This window comes from Cheilinus undulatus, linkage group 20, assembly GCF_018320785.1.
Source record: "Cheilinus undulatus linkage group 20, ASM1832078v1, whole genome shotgun sequence".
NCBI lineage: Eukaryota > Metazoa > Chordata > Actinopteri > Labriformes > Labridae > Cheilinus > Cheilinus undulatus.
This window is the reverse complement of record NC_054884.1, coordinates 32123667-32145600: the sequence shown is the minus strand read 5'-3', so window position 1 is coordinate 32145600 and position 21934 is coordinate 32123667. Positions and strand designations below refer to the sequence as shown.

The following is a 21934-nucleotide window of genomic DNA, read 5'->3' as shown; positions in this document are numbered from 1 at the left end:
CTGTTAAAGTCATCTGGCAGAATAAGGATGTCTTTTGTGCTTCTTTTATCAGGCTACACTGCCACCTGTAGGATATCCCAGTACACTACAAAGCTAGGTAGACTGACCAACTGCAATCAAGCTGCAGTATCAAAAGGCAAATAAAATCTGTATCAGTAGCAGCCGGTCTCACTTGTTGATAAACTGTATCAGCAGCAAAAAAAAGAGACATCCTCTCTGCAGATTGATATACCTCTCTGCTCATTTTTGTCTAAATAATGTTTTATATTTTACTGGATTTCACATATTTTTTTTTTCACCTATGTAGTAAGGTTATCAGAATTTTAAGTACAGCAGTACTTTTCGAGGTCATTTAAAAAAAAAATGATTAGGGCCTAAGAATCAAATGGGTGCGAGAGCCACATTGTAATCATAGGTGTTGTTTTTCTCCCGCTCTGGCTCATTTTTGGGGTATTAGACGTGCATGGATTTGAATGAAAATTGGCACACACCTAAAACTCTGAAAAAATGTAAGCTTGATATTGGTTTCAAAAATAGCCCTCAGAAATTGCCTCAATAGCGCCACCTTTTGTGCTTTTATGGAACACTGTCAGAAAGCAGTTTTACCTAGATTTATGAGATTTGGTGTCGTTGCAGCTTGGGGAGATCTTCAAAAAACCCAGCGGGAACGTATTTCTATCTTCAAAAGGGATTCTGCTATTTGGAATAAATTAGCAAAAATTGGAGAGTTTTAGACCTGTTTCAGGGGTCATATTTGACTGATTATTGTGACTATTGTATTAAAAAACACACAGGCTTTAAAATAACTACAGAACTTCAGACATAGTATTGAAAAAGCTTGTGCAAGGCAAAGATGGAGATTTTTATCATTTAAAGCAAGAAATTATTCCTGAATTTGTTTCCATGGTATTGAAACAGGTATCCACAATTTGATTTTTATTTTTCTCCTATCTAAATGTACAGTTCTGGTATTATGATGACCCTATAGTCTGTGGTGTGGGGCATGTAGTAATGGATATATAAAGTCAAATGTTTTGTTTTTTTTTCCATCCATTTAAGCTGAAATTGTGCAGTGAAGCAAACCTAAATAATCAATAATTCCCATAACAGGCATTAAGGCTAGGATAACAAGGCTGTCTGTTAATGGAAATATTTTATTGGAACTATATATTTTTTGCAAATATAGGGCACAACAAGTGCAGCCTTTTTGATTTAGCATCAAACTAGACCAAATGCCATCTCAGGACATTCGATAAAAGCTTCTTGTGTTACTTGAGTTCAGAATTGAAGTATCTGGGCATAGTTACATCTGGTTTGACCCCATCCTAACCGTCATTGACTGTCCTCTGGGCTTTGTCACGCACTCGTCCTCATAATGGCTTCATGTCTCAGTGCGACGGCTGCTATCTGATGCGAGACCGGTCCCTGACCAGTCGCCGTTCCTGCTCCGTCTACAGGGAAATGTTGTATGTGCGCGGCCGAGGTTGATCACAAAATGGATGTTGTGTTTACAGACAGCTGGCTGGTTCTTGTTCACAGGGGAAATGTGTCTGTGTGAAGTTTAGAAAAAAAGAAAAGCCCTAAGTTGTCATAATTTGTGGTTTTTGAAACAAGAGAGGAGAGAGGGTGGGTGGGTTAACTGAGTGGATGTTTGTGCTCCGTCTGTAATTATGGCTCATTGTGGGAGCTTTTTTTGTACTAAATAAAATGCCTTCTCATGGTCATGAGAGGGCTCTTTTTTGGGTTTGTTTAAACACGACTCAGATGGTTAGAAAATCCTCTTTTATTACCTTAAATAGTGGGGTATTGTGTTTGTGTGGGGCGTACTGAGGTCAGGCAGGCTGGACTTTATTACAGTGAATGTAAACGGCACGTGTTGCCTGCAGGGCTGTTCCCTCTTCTGGGTCACGCCAACTCAATACTGCTGTTTCACTGATATCAGGATGCAGGGACCAGGCGGAGGTACTGTTAGAGGACTCTGTCATACTCTTTTTGCAGGGATAGAAAGATTAGAATTCATGAACACAAGTCCTCAGATAAACTCTGGAGTGCTTCAACCATTAATTCACTGAAGATTATAATTTTAAACCAGCTGATTGAACAAGCGGCAAACATTTTCTGCTTACAGCTTATTAGATGTGAGCATGACAGCTGGTAAAAATAAGTTAGGAGGGCTAACCCATCATTTTTTACTTAAAAAAAAGAGTCTTCAAATAAATAACCTTATAGTTACAATAAAACCCACAATTTCTGTCTTTTATTTGAGCCTGTTACACCTGCAAATGTAACAACTGCCCACAAACATAATACAGTTAAGCAGTTTTTAACGTAATAATCCCGTGATCATGATAGATTTCCCACAAATGTAATGGCAGTTTCATACTGCGAGCATAATAACAAAATTCCAACAAAATTACATTTGCAGGAATTTATTATGTTTGTGGGATTGTAAAACGTTTCTGTGCTTGTAAGAATTATGATTATTTCCCACACATGTAATATGAAGACTTAAAGATGGTGGTCATTGTTCATTGTGGCCTGTTTACAACTGCCAGTGTAAGTCAGCTGAAGCTCAAGTCACATCAAAACAGATAGTCATTGCAATTTTTTGTTTGCCATGAAACAGGAAGTTTTTTCCACAGTTGTAAAACTCAACTACAGCCATGAATCTGACCAGAATAGATTACATACAACTGCAAGTGCAAGTCAGCTGGGGCTCATGTCGCATCAAAACACAAAGTCATGGCAAATTCTTGTTTGCCATGAAACAGGGAGTTTTTTCCACAGTCATCAAACACGGGTAGTATTTTACATCAAGTGAAAGCAGGGCTAAGGTGCTTGGTAAATGAGAGCTCTACTTTCTGATTTTCTATTTTCTGACATGAAGTGACTGTTGAATGGCCATCTGAGTAATTCCGTTGACCACTCAACAGTCCCAGAGTCCTCAGGAAGATTGTACCCTATATTTTTTAAATAGGGAAAGTCGTCATGGCCTTAGCTGTGCAGAAACAGTTTTTTAAGCTCTCTATGATCTCTAAAGTTGCTTGTACTTGGATCACATGACTTCCATGTGGGGGCTTAAGTCAAAAAGAACCCCCTGCAGAATTTTCCCAAAATTGATGTCAATCCTTGTGCTAAGATTCATGGCTCTACAAGTGCTTTAACACTCTGAAAAAACCCTTCCTGTTTCATGGTGAACAAAAAGAAAATCACTATAACTGCATTTTTTTGATGCCACTTAAGCTTAAGCTGACTTAAACCTGCCTGCCATTCTAAAAAGTCTACAATAAACAATAACTATAACTTTGGTTCATTCAGCCCATGGGACACTAACTTCTGACCAACTGTTAGTGACTGTGGCATTGCAGACTGTAGAGATACAAAGAAACTAATTTAGCGTGTCACTACTGGTCGCTTTTTCTTAATCTTGCTTGTTGAAATAAATGGTTTCATAAGATACTATGATACAGATGATAATTCTTTTAGCCTGTTAACAACAATTTCTGTTATGTATTAGCATCAAGCTTTGAGACTTGCATGCACATACCAGTCCATCAGTGAGAAACTGCACCTTCCCTGAGAAGAATGAACCAGCCACCACTGGAAGAGAGGATTAATTCCTTTCTTGTTTCTCTTCTTCTTTGTTAAAGGAATGTTGACGGAAATTTGGCCCAGAAAATAAGGAAAAACTGCCATTAGCTCTAGAAAGTTAATACACCATTTCTTTCTACTTTAATCTAATTCACCAAACAATTATTTGATGAACTGAGTTAAGGGTTAGGGTTAGGGTCAGCCTTACTCATAGAGATGCACCAATACCAATCCCAGCATAAGTATTGGTGCTCATAACATAATTTTACGGCATGAAATCACTCTCTCGTTATTTGAGTATGCAAAAGTATGCACTGACTAACTGTTAAGAGGAGGAGTGACAAAGATCTGATGAACATCAAACCAACATTTAAAAGTGATTTTAAGAATTTGAATTGTATTATTTATTATTCAGACTTGTATCAGTGAATATCTGAATGCATGTACTTATAGTTGTAGTAGTTGTGCTCTTAAAAATAGTGTTTTTGATAAATCCCTATAGCCATCCTTTTCTAGCATCCACATTTTTAAAGACATCTTTTTGGCCTTTAGTGATAGAAGAAGGGAGGGCATAGAGTCAGAAACAGGGATGAGAGAGTGGGAAAAACCATGAGGGAAAGGAGCCACAGGCCAGACTTTAACCTGCGCCGCCTGACATGGGGCACGCCTTAACCCTTAGGATGTCTGCGCCCCCTGTCATCTACATCTACATGAAGTACTTCCTGAGTTTTTTCTTTAAAACTTCTGGTTTGGATTGCAGCAGCATGAATCAGTGAAATTGAGTGACGTACATGCAAATAGCAGAGCTTATTATGCCCGTGGCAGAATGGAGTAGTTTGTGCGTCAAACCTGTAAATTGTGGATGCAAGGTGTTAAAAATAATAATCTGTCTTTTTTACAAAGTAGGCCACCTACAAGTGGTCTATGAACTCTGAATCCTCTGCATCATGACACACTGCTGAGTTTGCCTCAATTCATGAATGATTTCATCATTTGATACCCAGGCTGTGATGACTGGTAGTTCTTACTATTGCCTTTGTACATTTTTTCTAGTATAATCTGCATTAGAAGAAGAACTTTTCTAGTTATTTCTAGCTGTTTATTATTCTGTTGTCTAACTTTTCTTTCTTTTTCTGGCATTTAAATGTTTGGTTTTAATCAGAATATTGATGTCATGCACCTACAAGGATGTCCTTTTATAAACACATCTACAAACTTAGAGGCCTGGTGTATTGGATCTCATATTAGGACTCCAAAGAAAAGCCTCTCACTCTGTTTTTTTCCCCTCCCGTCCTGCAGGTGGCAGCATAGACAGCGACTGTGCCTTCGAGGGAGACTACGCCGTGCCCCCGCTCCACATGACCGAGGGCATGCAGCACATTCGAATCATGGAGGGCGTGTCGCGCTCCCTGCCCTCCTCGCCACTGCTCACTCACCAGACCATTAGTGTGAGGCTGCAGCCGGTGAAGAAGCTCACAGGTAAAAAGAGCCACAAAGAAGAGAGAGAGGCACATTCACATTTTTTAAAGCAGTGTTTGTGAGAGGATGCATCAGCTGACAGAGCTGTGGGCTGAATCTGGTTCAGATTTGTCCTCCCCCATAGTCTTATTATACTAACACAGCCTCCCTTAACCCTTCACTGTAGCACTGCAGGCGATCAGAGCATCAGCACAGAATCAGAGTAGATTTTATGGACTAAATGAGGAGAACCAGAGCGGCTGCTCCCCCTCTTGTTTCCAGATAAGGAGTTATCACTTACTGTATTGCTTAACCACTAGAAACCCAGAGCGACGCCCAGCTCCGGCCTGCGGCGAGCACTGCAATTTCCAATTCTTGTAATCACCAAAGTCCTACCTAATGACACTGCAGAGAGCAGCTGACCGACAAGGAGCTGTGGCCAGCTCTGTCCTCTCTTTATCGCTCTTTATCTCCCACCACTAATCGTTTCCTCACACACTCATCTCTGACACTCCCCCCTCTGTCTCCCCATTAACAGGATTATGAGTGTGTCGTGTTCCTTCCACTGTTATTAAAGGAGGAAGCTGTGGTTTCGTACACAGAGCAGCGTGGACGCCCAGGCCTGTACTGGATTTCAAATTGCATAAATGAAATCGAGCAGAGCAGCCTCCACACAGCAGAGTACAGAGTGGGTGTAAAGGACTTTAAAGCTTGATTCAGCAGTCGCCACTAGGGTGCACCAGCCTCTCAGCTACCTCACATCATTAACCGTTTGTGATACGCTGGGGGGGAGCAGGGTTTTTACATCACACAGAATGATTTATGCTCACTCCTGGGTCATCCAAACTGTGGGTTTTAAAAAAACTGATTTTCTTTCATTCTGACTGGGTGTGCCACGCCACTGCAGACGGGCTCTGTGTGGGTGTGAGGATCCAGCAGAGGTTGCTTTTAGGGGGATCAGGACTTGAAAATTAGATTTCAGACCAAGCCAATATTATCACACCTTTTTTCTTCTGTTGAAGGAGCCATCTTTATTCTATTTCAGCCTAATACAATGTCTACTCTTTTATCTGTGTGAATCAAAGGGAATCTTTTATGTCTCCAGGATGTATGTGAGCCTCGAAATAGGTATAATTATACATGTGTGACAGAGAACAATGGAGTGTAATAATAGCCTCATCAATGATGTGTAGTAGCATCTCATTTGTTCTATTTTTATTCCTCGGCTGATGTGTGGAGAGGCCGCTTTGCAGCACTTTATGACACCTTGTGTTCCATATTCTGACAGTCAGGTGCTGCCGGATGTGTGAGCTGTTTGTATTTTTAGATCTTAACTCTGGGAATTAGCGATTTCATCATTTTTAATACCCACTATGTCTTGGCTGTGCTCTCGAAGCTTTGATTTTTTACCTTTGCAGCATTTGTCATCTTAAGTGTTCATGCGTGTCTGACAGTGAGAAATACAATTTTGGCTGGATTAGCCCTTCACTGTGTTAATCCTTCCAGATTTATGTCTCTGTCACACCACCTATTGTGTGTAATAGTGTCATCTGTTTTAATAAGTAAGTCACAGACAAAGATAACTTAACATTTCTTGACTTTGTGCAGCTATTGTTCCCACACGCTCTCATTCCTAACTTGTCAAACGTGTTGCTGTAGCTTCAAAATACCACAACCTGAGAAGCTCTCCTACATCTGCTCAATGCATTCAGGGCTTTGTTGTCAATTAGAAATAATAAAATACACAAAATACAGCTCAACTTCTAATTCAATCAGTCAGTTTGAAGCAGGAACAGTTTAGAAACTCCCATGACAATTTGCATTATACAGCTTGCTGACAGTATTTTGTATTTTAAGGCTTCTGCACCTGCAGTGATCATTTCTGTGTGTAGAAAATTACCAATTTAGAAGCAGTTTGGCAATGTTATGGCAGAAAATCTACACATCTGACTTCAGAAATGCTGAAATAATTGTAATAATTGGCCTTGATTAAACACCAATATGTATAAACAATACATACCCCACTTGCTGAAGACCAACTCTAACATACATAAGACAAAGACAGTATTTACCAAAAGTCATTTACATGGAGCAAATATATACAGATGCTGTTAAAACTAATATGTGGCTATGTTGCTAATCTCCCCATTTACTTTTTCATCCGGATCAACAGCAAGTCCAAGTAGACTTTGTATTTTTCCTACTACATAGTCTTAATTCAACAGACATGTTGGGCTAACACGTAATAAAGTAATCAGCTAGAGTAATCACATTACTTTTTTAGTCACAAGTAACATAAATTAGCAGTTTAGATATTCTGTTTTTTTTTTTGTTTTTTTTAAGTAATCCCTGTCCATTTAGTTGCCACAAAAAAAGGAAAATCACTGACAGATCTGCACAGTTTGTCTCCTACCTGTTAGCATGTTAGTGTGTCAGTGGAAATGAAAAACTGTGCATGCATGGCTGATATAACAGGCTAGTGAAATGGAAGAAAGGACAGCATTAGGGCTTGTGTCTGTAGGCATCTTTTTTTAAGTGCTGGCAGTGCTTGTTTTCAGTTCAAAACCAATGTGGTCCAGTGTTCTGAGCACTCAGCACCCAGGGCATCAGCTGTTTTTCTTACTTCTCTTTAAGCGCTCTCAGTTGAAAACCATTTAACTGTTGGAACAGTGATGAGCTTGTCAGTGTCACTTCTCCCTCACCTGCCAATCAAAATCAAGAAGGGGTGGGACTTCTGACAATAGTGGAAGAGAAACTGATCTGACTTGTTTTATTTTCAAGGTAGTTTTCAGGTCTGCAGCTGCTGCCTGTGTCAGGACAGGATTCTTTTGCGTTGTCTGCATGTCTTCTGTGTGGCATTTCCTTAAAATATAAACCACATAGAGCTATTTTGAAATGTTACAGATTCTACCAAGGAGAATAGGATTCATTTTTTTGTAACATAGCAACAAGGAATGCTGGTGAGAAGTGCTCTGAAAGTGAGGTTATAGGCTATTGGTTTTAGTTTTCTGAAAGCCCAATATAAGACCTTTCCCCATTTAGCTAAAAGCAGTCATAGCCAGAGAACAAAATACATTCCAGCATCTCTTTCAGACAACAAAGCAAGAAAACATATGAGCATGGGCCACCCAAATCTGAAATATTAACACAAAACAGTACCGAGCCTACTCATCAGCTCTTAGAAGGACAGTTGGGGGCTTTTGAGGGGCCTGGAGTCTCCCAAGGGACCTGTTGGTTAGTCATAATCTATTATGATGATATTTTATTCATTCTTGGTTCCTTATACATTTAAAATACATGTTGTAATCACAGCAAGTGATTTTGGAAGCATACCCATTCGATTCACACCTATACCAATTATGTCTCGAGGTCTCCTAGAATTCTTGGCCCCAGGCCATTCCCCATCTTTTCCTAATGGTAAAACTTCCCTTAATAAGGATGTGGTGTAATCCACATCATACTGAAATTTTGGACAGAAAGGACAAGAACGTAGTAGCAAAATGTGGGTTTGAGAGCTCCCGTTGTATTGGCTGTTTCAGTGAGGTATGCAGCATTACACACAGCGTGTGTGTAATACGGTATGCCCCTTTCTAAATTGTTGTCTGATTGCTGCAGAGTTAAAAATAATGGGTTGCAAACAAGGCTGTAGAATGGCAGGAGTGTCTACACATTCAAAAGCAGACATACAGCGGCTATGTACTATTTTTACAACTGACTTATGGAACTAGTAGGCCCAGTTTAGTGGTTTGATTTTTTAGTAATGCAAAAGAACTCGTGTTTATATTTGCAATTAGGGAAATGTTTGACTAATGAATTAAGCAGGATGATATTTTTTGGAAGAAAACAAAACTTCTGTGTATACAGGACAAAATCAGCATGAAATGTATGGAGGCGACAAAGTCAACACGTGACTTACAGCAGGTATGATTCTCTCATATCAGATTGATTGACTCCATAACAACATGCAGAAATCCCTCATGTGGTGTCTGTCCCCTCTTTCATCCAAATCCACAAAGGCCCAGCTGGCGTCCAGCACCCGCTTCCACCAGGTCTCATCCACCTTGGCTTTCTCACCCTTTAATTAATTCAGCTGAGCGCCATGTCCTGCACAGCTTGACAGCCAGAGTGTGTGTATTTGCTGTTTTAAGAGGCCAGAGCCCCTCCCATGCCTGAGATGGCAGAGGTGGCAGAGAGAGAGAAAGAGAGAGAGGGAGGTGGCAGAAGAGCACATTAGAGAGCAAACAGCAGCAGGTCTAAAGGCTGCAGCTCTTTGATCTCCCAGGTGTGCTCTCTACTTTTCTCTCTCTCTCCTCCCCCCCTCTCTCTCTTTCTGCCCTCCTGCGTAGCCCCTGATTAGCCTCAGGGAGGCAGGGTGGCGATGTTGCAGAGGACTTCTTCATCCTTGAGGCTCTGACAGAATGAAAAAGCTATGAAAGCATTGACCTTTTTAGAGAATCATTGAGTTTCTGATGTAATTCCCCGCTGCCTGCATGAAGACTCTCAAGGGGGGCCCTCAAAGGCTTGAGGGGTTGACTGTGAAAAGAGACTTACCGCTCCATGCTTTAACAGTGAGAAAATTTTGAATATTTGTTGTTGGTGGTGGAATAACAAGTAGGTAACCCACAATTTTCAACAGATGTCAAACCAGTTACACTATTTTACCTCACTGATCAAAAATGTAAGAAGATGCTGATGATGCTGTGATCCTTGCAGAGACTGTAGATGTCCTTGTTGGGGCTCTTAACTTGCTAAGTAAAGAGGCTGAAGCATTGGGAATGCACATCTCCTGAGCCAAAACAAAGATCCAGGCATTTGGGGACGACTTGGATGCTGCCATCAAATCTGTGTCAGTGAATGGTGAGAGCGTGGATTTGTAGAGCAGCTCACCTACCTTGGCAGTGTAATCCATTGATTCAGTGACAGCTAGATTGAGTTCAACCTCAACCTCAGACTCCTGCATGGGGCAATGGATTCGCTGAGCAAGACAGAGTGGCGTTCCCAGTGTGTGAACGTGTGGACGAAGGTCAGAGTCTTTTGGTCCTTGGTCCTCCCAGTCTTACTTTATTCTTGTGAGGCACTGGCTGGACTCCTTTGTGACAGCTTCGCTATGGCACATCTTTGGGTATTGTTGGCAAGACTGAGTGTCTAATGCTGATGTCTGGAGAGCAAAGATGTGAAGGATCAGCTGCATTTTTACGGGCACCTTTCATGCATTCCCGTTCCTGATCTAGCTCACCATATTGGGTGCCCAGAACCCAGTGTGCCTGTCCAGACGCCAGAGGCGACCACTTGTGTCATTGAGGGGGCAGCTTGGAGGATACCTGGAAAGATAAGGCACGGGCCTGGTGCAGGCCTGGAGGATGACCATCAGGAGACCAGAGCAGTACCAGGACTAAGGTTGATGCAGCAAAGTGCTCCCATGCTCCCATGCCTGACCTGACCATATATGAACTATTCTTGACATTCCTAGCTCACATTAATAGTTATAATATAATATCAAAAAAGCTTATGACGTTTACTTTTAAATTCTTTAAGTTGAGTTTGTGCAATAGCTTTCATGCTAAAGAAGCATTATGTTTATGATGCTTGAATTAGCCTCTATAGTCTTATGCTGTTGATGTATTTCTGAGGCACTTTAATGAAAACTCTTCTCTCTGTCTCTTTTAATCCAGCTGAACTAACAGTAATGTTTTCATACTTTGTTTCACCTCAAAGGGGAAGTGCCTTTTAATCCCTCTGCCTCATGGAAAGGTCAGACTTCACGGTCAGGAGAGAGTTTCACAGCCTGCGTGCTCTTTAACTGAATGTGTGCCAGCATTGGGTGTGACTGGATTGTCTGCTTATAGAGAACCGGCTCCTTTTGATTTGGCATTATTACAAGTGATCACTGGAGAAAATGTTCACTCATAGATATTTTTAGAGCAAATTTTGATCCAAGGCTTTTCTGTCTCCTGCTGCGTACTCATGAAAACATGTCTGAAGCATTCATCTTCACGCATGTTTTACTGATCCCCAGACCTCTGTGTTTACATGCCCTATTTTTAATCCACTGTTGTCTGAGACTTAATGATTCTCCCAGAGATAGCTGCTATGAGTTATAATCACTGATTACTTATTTGTTCCTTAATAAGAAGCTCACTCAAGTGTCAGCCTCTTCAGACACGCTGCCCCTCGATTGATTCGACCTGCCCCACTCTGAAACATTTAAAGGGAATTATTTCAACATCCCTCCTTAGATTACACCGCTCTGCCCTAATTAATGGAAGCAATCAATACAATTATTACCTCCCAATGGGTTGCCACATAAAGCAGGAAAGATTGCATTGGCCTTAAAACCTGGGAAAAGGCCTGATTTAATTACACCGCCTAATTTTTCTCCCACTCTTTTGCTGCAATTATCACCGTAATATGAGTGTATGTAAAATCAATTGTCTTTGTGGTGCTCACAGTGAAAGAGTGAGATGTGAATAAGTGGCAGTCTACTACAGTAAGCTAGCCGCTAAATGGACACATGAAGCAGGCATAGCGATGCTCAGCAGCAGTGTTGATGGTCAGGATTAACAAGGCAGTGTGCAGAACTGCTTAGTCAGGTTTCACAGCTCCATGTGTGGGTGGAATTAAAGGAATCTACATTAAAACACTAGAGCTCAGTTAAATTAGCTGCTAGTGAGGAACACTTCATTTCTGAGCCTGTCGAAGTGTTGGGTGGGTTTTAAAGCATACTAATGCACAAGACATAATCAGTTGGGTGTTTCTTACAATGGCACAGTTTGTTTTAGAGTCAAGGTTGTTAGGATGTTATCAGGGGCGGCTGTGGATCACTGGTATACTCAGTCATCTGCCAACCAGAAGACCAGGGTGTGATGTCCAGCTCCTGCAGTCCAATGTCAGTGTGTCCTTGGGCATGACACTTTGCCATATTGCTCCCATGCTGCATCAATGCGTACCAAAGGGCTCAGTCAATAATGGCGGATATTTTATACAGCAACCTTTGCCTTTGAATGTGGTGTGAATTTGTTGGTGTAATCTCGTAACTCATCTGCTACTGCCCTCTATAATCTTCTGATAGATACTACATACCCCACAACCCCAAACCGAATCAGCAGTGTGAAAAAATGCCACTGGTCATGATGGCTTAGCAAGTCAACCCAGACATCTTTCTCCCCACTGAAACTTTTAAATTCCTTGGAAAGGTGTTCCCAAACCAGACAGGATATATATGCCCTCCAGCTCATTCAGGATCTTCCCTGAGGTCTCCTCCCAACTGGACATGCCTGGAAGACCTCTAAAGGAAGGTGCCCAGGAGGCATCAGATGTCCCAACCACCTTAACTGGCTCTACTATCTCTAACGTTGAGCCCAGACATCTTCCAGAGACCGTTTTCGACCGCTTATATCCGCAATCTTTTTCTTTTGGTCCTTACCCAGAGTTCATGACCATAGGTGAGGGTTGGAACCCACAGTCACCACAACTGTACGGGACAATGTCTGCAATACTGCTGATGTTGCACCAGTCCGCCTGTAGATCTCGTGGCCTGTTTTACCCTCACTTGTGAACAAGTCCCTGAGATACTTGAGCTCCTTGACTTGGGCCAAAAACTCAATCCTTATCAGGAGAGAGCAATCCAACGTTTTCCGGCAGAGAACCATGGCCTCAGACTTAGAGGTGCTGACCCTCATCTCGACTTTGTCATGCACAGCTACAAACCGCCCCAGCGCATGCTGGAGGTCCTGGCTGAAGAAGCTAACAGAACCATATCATCTGCATAAAGCAGAGATGGAATTCTAAGGTCACCCAACTGAAAACCAGCGAGATCCTATCCCTGAAGATCACAAACAGAATATGGGATAAGGGATAGCCCTGGTGGAGGCCAACACGCACTGGGAAAGTGTCCAACTTTATGCTTAGGATCCCAAAACAGCTCTCACTTTACTTATACAGGGACCTTATGGCTTTCCGCAGCAACCTGAAACCCAATATTCCTGAAGTTAGATTTGCCCCCTTGAGACAGAGTAGTAAGCCTCCTACAAATCCACAAAACACATGTAGACCTGATGCACAAACTCCCATGCTACCTCAAGAAGTTATGCAAGGGTAAAGAGCTGGTCCACTTTCCCACAACCAGGTATTTTATGTGTATATTGTGAAAAAGCATTGAGAAAGAAACAGTAATTCTCTTCAGCTTTCCAGAGAATTTTTAACTGGCTGTTTATGTTGAAAAGTTCTGATCCAAATCCATCAAAGCTGTTATCAAATCCCCAGTAAATGATTAATTATTAATAATAGAAGGCTCTTCCTGCTGGGGGTTTCTACAGAACAATTACACTGAGGTTTAGCTTACCACAGTACCTTGCTTTGTTTCCAGTTCGCCAACTCCTCTTCAACGCTGTTTACTGATGAGTTCAAGCCTTTTCTAAAACGTCGCCCATAACTTTTCATAAAGCCTCACTCTCAAAAAAATATCAACAGTTAAGTCTGACCTTTAAAAGATTGCTCTCACTCCATTTCTCATGTATTTACTGGATCATATAACTGATCATCATTTTTGATGCACTATAAGAAGCTTTTAAATGTTGCAGTTTGTGGATCTTAACTGCTTTATAAGCTCTTGGCTGTATAATTAATAATAAGACTTCTCTTGTGTGAAAATTATCAACTTGTAAAATAACTATTAAGCCTGGCTCATTGCACAATGTGAAAAATTAAGGACTTTTCCTTTAAGTCATGATGTCATTGGGCTCAACCCTGCATTGCACCATGCCTCTTGCACTTTATATCTTTTCCCCTCAGTGTATTTTTAAATGAAGTCTCACATTGGGGACATCTCAATCTCCCCGTTTCCACGCCTCTTAAACCAGCCTCCCATTTTTCCACGGCATCTGCTATCTGCTGAGAATTTTTAAAATGAACACTGACATTTGGGACATCTCAATCTCCACACCCCCCTACCCAGAAAGTACCTGGAGAAAATGGTTTTACAATTATTGTCATTATGTCTTCCCTCAACTGTCCCAGCCTCAGCGGACCCTTCAAATCATTTGTTCTGCTGAAAAGAAATGTGACATTTTCAGCTCGTCTGTCACAGGTGAAAAATAAAGAGTGAAGGTTAAGTGTGTAGAGGAATAATAGAAATGGAAGTATGGTGCCCTCAGGGGGAGCACCAAAGATCCTCTTAGATTAAGTGCTGTGACAGAAAAATCTTGATATAATTTAAGCATTCCCCAAACAGTGTGGATGATTTTAAAAATGAAATATCATCAAAAAACTACCTTTTCCTTATTGTAAAAGTTTGTAACTGTGAATTTACCTGAGGGATAAATTTATTTCTTAGGTTTAGACATGACTGAACATGAAAGAAATCAGAGCTGCTCTGCCTAAAGAACTGTACAAACTGAAACGGTTAAGGCCTTTAAGTTGTGCTTTGAATACTTAAAGGACACAATGTACAGTAACATGACATTTGAGGTAACTAAGTCTTCACAAAAATATGGCTGCCAGGCTTTCATATTTGTGTAGCATTTGAAGCTAGTCCAATTTGGCTTAGCTCGGCAAAAATGCTGTCCATAGAGGCTCTATGTGCTTTAAGTGCAATCCTAAACAATACTTAAGTGGTCAAAGCTAAAATTAATAGTCTCATCTTGTTGTGTAGGTACAATTATTTAAAATAAAAAATACACATACATCATCGAATATTGTGGCAATATTGTTGGGCAGAACTGTCTGGTTGTTTCTGCTTGTTTTGACTCTTTATGTTAAGCTAGCATGTAGCTACATGAAGTGTAGCATAACTTGTCTTAACCCCCAAATGTAAGCCCCATGTAGCCTCATTTTAATCTGTGTATGAAGTGGTTTAGCAGTCTGTTTCTCTCTTTTTGATATGGCGCTACAGTATACTACTGGTTAGCTTACCCTAACTTAGTTTTGTTTAGCCTAAACTAACTTGACCTAACTTATTATACAACCCAAACACAGCATTGCTAGATGGCTTTTGAACAGGAGTCTGGGTCAGGTCAAGGTTTTCTGCCCCGTAAGTTTTCAAATGCTAGTAACGTGCTAGGTGCTAAGGTCATAGTGGATTTATGTTGGTTCCATCTAAATAAATAGTATAACAGTAATGGTCTATGCTTGCCCTCTTTAGGTGAGACAGCTTTGCTTCTAAATTAGCGCTATAGATACATAATTTAGATGGATAGACAGACAAATAGACAAAACAAAAATAGCAAAAAAATATATATTCACAATGGCTGATTATTGTCAATACTGTTAAAAACCCTGTCAGCTGTTCCCCATTGCTTCCATCCTTTGTGCTAAACTAACTAGCCTTCTGGCTACAGCCTTACACTTCTGGCCTTCTGGGGGGACTGTTGCTGACCAGGTAGTCGGTCATCTAGCAGTCACAAGGTCAATGGGTCCTTGGCAAAACACTTAACCCCAGTTTGCTCCCACTGTTTTGTCAGAGGTTTGTCAATGGGTATGGATGTGTATGAATGGGATTAGCTGTACTTTTGAATGCCAGTTCTCCTTAGCAGCCTCCACCATCTGTGTGTGAATCAGGGGTGAATGGTGTGAATGGGTAGCTGTGACCTGCAATGTGAAAATGATTTGAGGAGTCAGATGATGAGAAAAGAGCAAGCTGAAGTCCATTTACCATCTGAGACTGTCATTGAAATGTTTGAACCATTAATCTTATCCACTTACTTTTTTCCCTCAGTGGAAGCCCTCTAATGTGCCATTCTAGTGACACTATCCATGTCCTCGTAGCCCAGAAACACTTTGGTTGACGTTGTAAGGTTGACGTTGTATAACAATAAACCCAGGCAAGAAAAAATGGTTAAGATAGCTTAGGACTTGAAGGGTTAACACTCTAGGTTGTTTTAATTGCTGCAGTTGTTGTTTGGAACAAACAAGCAATTTAGAACATGCTAGAGCCTCTGTTATTGTCATTGTACAGTACTAATGTTTCCTCCCTACCTCCTCTCAATGATGAGCTAAGCCAACCTGCATATGCGTTAAACAAGCAGAAATACAGAGGCCTGGTATCAAACATCTCATTTAACTCCAAGCAATAGAACAAAGTGTGCTTTCCTATATTATCATAACTCTTACAAAACATACATATTGTACCTGTAGGGTTTTACATATGTTATGTCATGTTATGCCATGACACAGCACTTAATGTGCACTTTACCAGAATACAAAAGTTCAACGAGGTACTTAAACATCTCTCCAACATCTCTACTGCTCTGTTTTCACTAAAGCTGGAGTGTTGCTCTTTAGCTGGACTTATTTCACTGTTAATTTCAAACCTGTATGTTGTATTTCATAAGATTCAGATTGTGCAAAGCATTAGGTATGAGGAAGACATTAAGGGAATTACTGATAACAATTTCAAGGAAAGTCAAATGTAACTTAAGAATAAATGCATTGTGGAATGTTCAAAGGGAAACAAGTTAGAAATCAAATCTATGATATTAATAAAGCTTAGATAAAAGAAGCAACAACACTTTAAAAAGTGACGAATATGCAACTTGGAAAAAATTTAGCTTTCAAAATTACTCATAAATCTTATAAAAGAAATGTTAAACAGCCTTGGTTCATGGGCTCATATGTTTGTATTCCTATTAATCTCATAGAAGGAATAAATAAAAAATGGTGTCGCTTACAAGGTGTTAAAATGTACAGATGGGTATGGGGATATAAATGCTGCCACTGCCTTTGTTGTGCAAATGTGACAAAAGACCAAGTGAAAATAATGTTGACATGTTACGACTAAAAAACTCAAAAGTAATCAGCAGATGTGCTTCATTGCAAAGCTGACTTTTTTCAGCCTTAAGCTTCAAAAAGCTGCACAAGGGAATTAAAAGATGAACACATTTGCTCAAGATTTATATCCCTTTGTAAGCATGTTTGTGTTTCAAACAAACACAAAACTCAGAATATAATTGCAATCATTCCTCATAAGAAGACTCTTCATAACCAAAAGCACTAGTCATTACCAAAGTCTGGATTTCAATTGTATCCTGATGCTTCTTGTGCAACCTCCCAGAGCTGATTTATCATGTGAACTCATTTGAATGATAATAGTGTCCTGCTGTTAAAGCCAAGCATGTGATCTTACACCCCCACTTGTCAGCTCAATGGATTATGCTGTATGTTGTTGACAATATACAGCTATTCCACAATACACTACACTTGTGTCATGCAACACATGTAAAAAGGGTATGTTATTTTTTACTACAGAATTTTAAAAATTTTTATGAGGAAGTGTTTGATAGCAGGGACAGTTAAAGGAGACTCAGGGTTTTTTATATACAGTGCTTAACAAATTTATTAGACCACCTGTCTCAGAGACCATCCAGCATCATGAAGTGCTTTAATGCGGACTCTTTTATTTTCAGTGAGCTCTCGACTTTTTACCATTTTTAACAGGAATGAGGAATTTTAGACTGAATTCACCTTTTTATACCCAAATTTGAACCGGCTCACTGGGCTTCTCTGAGAAGTCAGATATTAATCAAGCATAACATTCAGCCACTAAAACTCATTTTTCTGTTCAGGAATGCAAGTAAATAACTATAATTTGACATATTAATCAAAAAATAATAATGTGCTTTCCTATTTTTTCAAAATTCATGGATAACAATAATACTTATATATTAGCATTAAAATATCATTTGAGTTAAAGAGCTTCTACATATTGGTGTATTAACCATTGCAGAAACATAAAAGATGATATTGGTTTTACTAATTTTTAGCAATGCTGTTAATTTAGGGCAGCTGTGGCATAAAACCTTACTTTGAGTGGTGGTCTAATAAATTTGTTAAGCACTGTATATAACTGGGGGTATTCAACTTAATGATACAATTTAATAGTAAAATACTGCACAAAGCATTCAAAATGTCACCCCTGGGAGTAAGTGTGACTGGTGAGATGAGAATAAAGTCGTGACATGATACAAAACATTTTACTGTCCCCCTGAAGAAAACCAAAGCACCGATTGAAGAGGCAGAAAGAGCAGCACACCTGTCCTGGTTGGAAGCTTTGTGATGTCACCCTGGGGAAATAAGTCGTACCATTAGAGATAAATGAAAGAACTTAAGCAGTGGGCCCGCTTGTGCCTGATTAAAAATCTGATAATGCATAATTTGGGGCAGCTGGTGCTCTGTGGTAGATTCATTTGTTCCTCAGCTGATAGTTGGGGTTCGATCCTCGGCTCCAGCAGCCACATGTTGATGTATAATTATCCCCAAATTGCCCACTGCTGTGTCAGTGGCTTGAGTATAAATGCATATGTAAGGTATTAGTTAATGCTGATAGCCATTCTAAATGTGGTATGAATAGGTTTGAATAGGTAGTGTGACACGCAGTGAAAAAAGTGCTTGTAGTTGTCAGGTGACGTCAAAAGAGCTTCACATGCTCAAGCCCACGATACTTTAAAATACAATGCCTTCATTGTAGATATGTTATAAGTCCACGATACTTTACGATACAATGCCTTTATGATAAATGTTATAAGTCCACGATACTTTACGATACAATGCCTTTATGATAAATGTTATAAGTCCACGATACTTTACAACAACAATGCCTTTATGATAAATATGTAATGATTTAAGCCCATGATACTTTACAATGTGATGCCTTTATGATAAATATGTTATGATATAAGAATTAGAGTGAAGAGGACTGGATACGATACAGTCCGATTCAATATGATGCCATACGATTGGATACATTACTTGACAATCTGATGTGATACTAGATGATACTTTACTATTGGATACAAAATGAACTGTTACAAAACAAGCAGATGATCGAATGGAATTTAAAACAACACTGATTTAAGAGATATGACATGACAAAATTTAATTTTAATTGATCAATCTTTGTTTATATAGCTCCAATTAGTAACCAAATTTATATAGCACCAATTAGTAACCAAAGTTATCTCAAGACACTTTAGAAAGAAGGCAGGTCTAGACTGTTCTCTCTGTTGTGGCCTATTATAATAGACCAGTGAAATGTAATACAACCTAAGACAAAGAAATATAATACAATACAGTTTATGTTATGCTACAATGCAATATTATATTGCATATTGATACAGTACAATAAAATGTATTATGATGCAAGAGGACAACAAAAAAAAGGGGATACGATACAAAACAATTGATTACAATGTGACAGGACAAGACAGAGAAATGATGCTTTAAGATACAATGGGATACTATAGAGTACAATTCAGAAGGAACACAAAGAGATATGATAGATACAAAAGTGAAAAACACTTAACTTTTACTTTACCATCCTCTAAGTGAAATATGTGCTGCACAAAGTGGAACATTAAAAAAACATTAAGGTAAGCAGAAAGCAGCACACCTGTGCTGTTATGAGCAGAGCAGCAGAAGTCATACTTTTTAACTTGTTGCTAACATGCTGCACGTGGCATCGGAGATGTCACCCTGGGGAAATAAGAGTGACTGAAGGAGATAAACAACAATAACTTTGGCAGCGAGTCTGTTGTTTTCTAACGGATATGAGCCCCAACAAAAGCTAAGGCGGTACACAATAAACTCCTCACCCTGTGGGTCTGAACCCCTAAATAGCCGTAAAAATGGCTGCAGCTGTACAAACACACTTTCAAGGGTAAAACAAGGACAGACAGGGATGCTTGAGCCCTGGAGGAAAAAGGAGTATTGAAACCCTTGTCTCTTTCAGATAATACCTCTCCTCTTTTTTCCTGCACTTCTGATCCGATGTGTCCCCAAAGCTCCTCCAAGAACGGCAAAACTGTGTCCCTTTAATAATACCCTCCCTCTCACTCTCTCACTCTCCCTCTCTCTCTCTTCTTTCCTTTCCTTTTTTTAAGCCATTTTCTTTCCTCCCTCAATACCCACCCTTTTTCCTCCCCCTCCTTCTTTGCTCTGCGGTTGCCATGACAACAGCAGCACTGCACCATTCATCTGTTGGAGACCTGGGCTCCTGTTCCTGTAGAGAGAGTGCGCCTCTCACATCTATACATAACACGCTAAGCGCAAATGCAGTCACGGAGGGTGAAAGAGGAGCTCATAGCTATCAGAGCCTCTAACTGGAAACTCTCCCTGTGCTGTTTGTTTTTTTCTCCTCTGTTTTAAATCTTGTTTCCTTCTCAGTGGCGAAGCTCCTGTCACCTGTCAGACCTCGGTACGAATGCCATCGCAGAGGTGTCACCTCTGTGTCCCCCAGTGACACAGTGACTGCTGCGCTCATCCTTCCTCCTTCCCTCTGCCTCTCTTTCCTCCTCCTCCACTCGCTCCTCCCGCCACTGCCATATCTGCCTGGCTCTGTATCATTTACTGCGACTGAGCAGAGCGGGCAGCATCAGCTCTGAAACCTGTGGAGATTTCCTCTAATAGGAAACAAGAGGGGAAGAAGGAGAGGGAGAGCTTCTGTCCCACCCCCCCCAAAATTCGTCCTGCCCTGCTCGGCTGCAGGTGTTTCTCCCCTTCTTCTTTTCTTCTTTTGCTCTTATTTTTGATGAACTGGTCATCGTTCAGGGAGGAAGGACTGCTCGTGTCGCTGGAGGGGGAAGGAGGGGAGCTGGTGCCGTACCCCAGCCTTCAGGAATGTGCGATCTGGCTTGAGAATGGTGAGCCCTGCCACACCCTCCTTTTTTTTGCTTGTTTCATTCCTCCATCTGTGCCTGCTAAGTGTCGACCCCTCCACCTTTCACCTGCCGCTCCACCTGCACTCAGGTCTGCGTGATCTCGCCAGTGTCGGCCGCTGGTTTGAATGACGTTTGTGCAGACATGGGGCTAGCGGGGAGGAGCGCAGGAAAGTAATTTCTCTCCATTTGTCAAAGGGCTGCTCTCTAATGACAATGTAGGCTTGAGGACCTGTGAATCAACCAAAGTGCGATAATGTAAGTGTTTTTTTGAGCTGCTCTGTTTCATGCGTCAGCGTGGGTGAGCATTCAATTGTCTTTGAGTGCGTTTGTGTGCCTATGTGCATGTCTGTTAGAGTGTGGGTCTAGGCACAAGCTGTGGGCGGCTGCTGGTGCTTGTTCTTGTTGTTGTGCGTCTCACTTTTCCTCCCAGAGCACAGCATCATATGTAGCATATGGTTGCATAAATGGGTTGAAGTTGGTGGGGGATAGTTTTTCCCCCCACGCCTTGCAGTCTGCAGCAGCTGCAGCTTGTTGTTGTGTACCAGAATCACCCTGTCATGTGCTGGGATACGGTCCCTCCTTCAGGATCCAGTGCTGCAGGCTCCCTGCCTCCCTCGCCTCGTCCCCCTGGGATCGCCATCTATCTTGTGTGTGAACAGAACAAAATGTCTCAATAACACTGTCTGCATGGGAAACACGAGCACATCATCAGCAGCTGCTACCGCTAGTCTCAGGTGAATGCTTTTTGATGAGGCGCCCACGGCCAGTTTTCACACCACTTAGTATCACCACCTGGAGAGTGCTTTGATGAGCTCACTTTGTCAGCTGTCATTCAGGATGCGTCGGGCAGCGCCACTATGAAGTTTGGCTTCACGTTGGCTGAAGAGTCATGTTGATTTTGTCCACAGAGGAGGAATGCTTCTGGGTTTTTTTAGGATCCCTTATCATCATCACATGACTCATCCATGGTGACAAACAGCATCTATCCAGGCTTCATGGAGTTTCATCACTAAATCTACATTATAAACACATTCAGATTCACTCCCCAGTATTAATATTCATCCTCTCCAACTTTTCCAATCTTAATGCTTGGATTGCAAATTTATTAAGGCTGGATGTAGTGCAGTAAAACAGTCCTTAAATTTGATGTTTCTGATGTCCTATCATTTGGTATTCAAAGTGGAAATGAAAAGCTTTAGTTGATTTTCTTTGAACTACAATCAGGTGCAACTACCTTC

General features: G+C 40.9%; 1 protein-coding gene across 6 annotated transcripts in view; it reads left to right on the top strand.

Moving 5' to 3' along the window:
* Nucleotides 1-21934, top strand: part of tanc2b (tetratricopeptide repeat, ankyrin repeat and coiled-coil containing 2b) — a 312489-nt gene that overhangs the window by 148434 nt on the left and 142121 nt on the right. For 5 of the 6 annotated variants that reach the window (XM_041815330.1, XM_041815329.1, XM_041815328.1 and 2 more), the window contains exon 5: nt 4891-5070. In XM_041815330.1, the coding sequence (XP_041671264.1) occupies nt 4891-5070 (180 nt within the window). Of the gene's footprint in view, nt 1-4890; nt 5071-20510; nt 20679-21934 lie in introns of those variants that run through there. The other variant, XM_041815331.1, reaches the window with a different exon arrangement.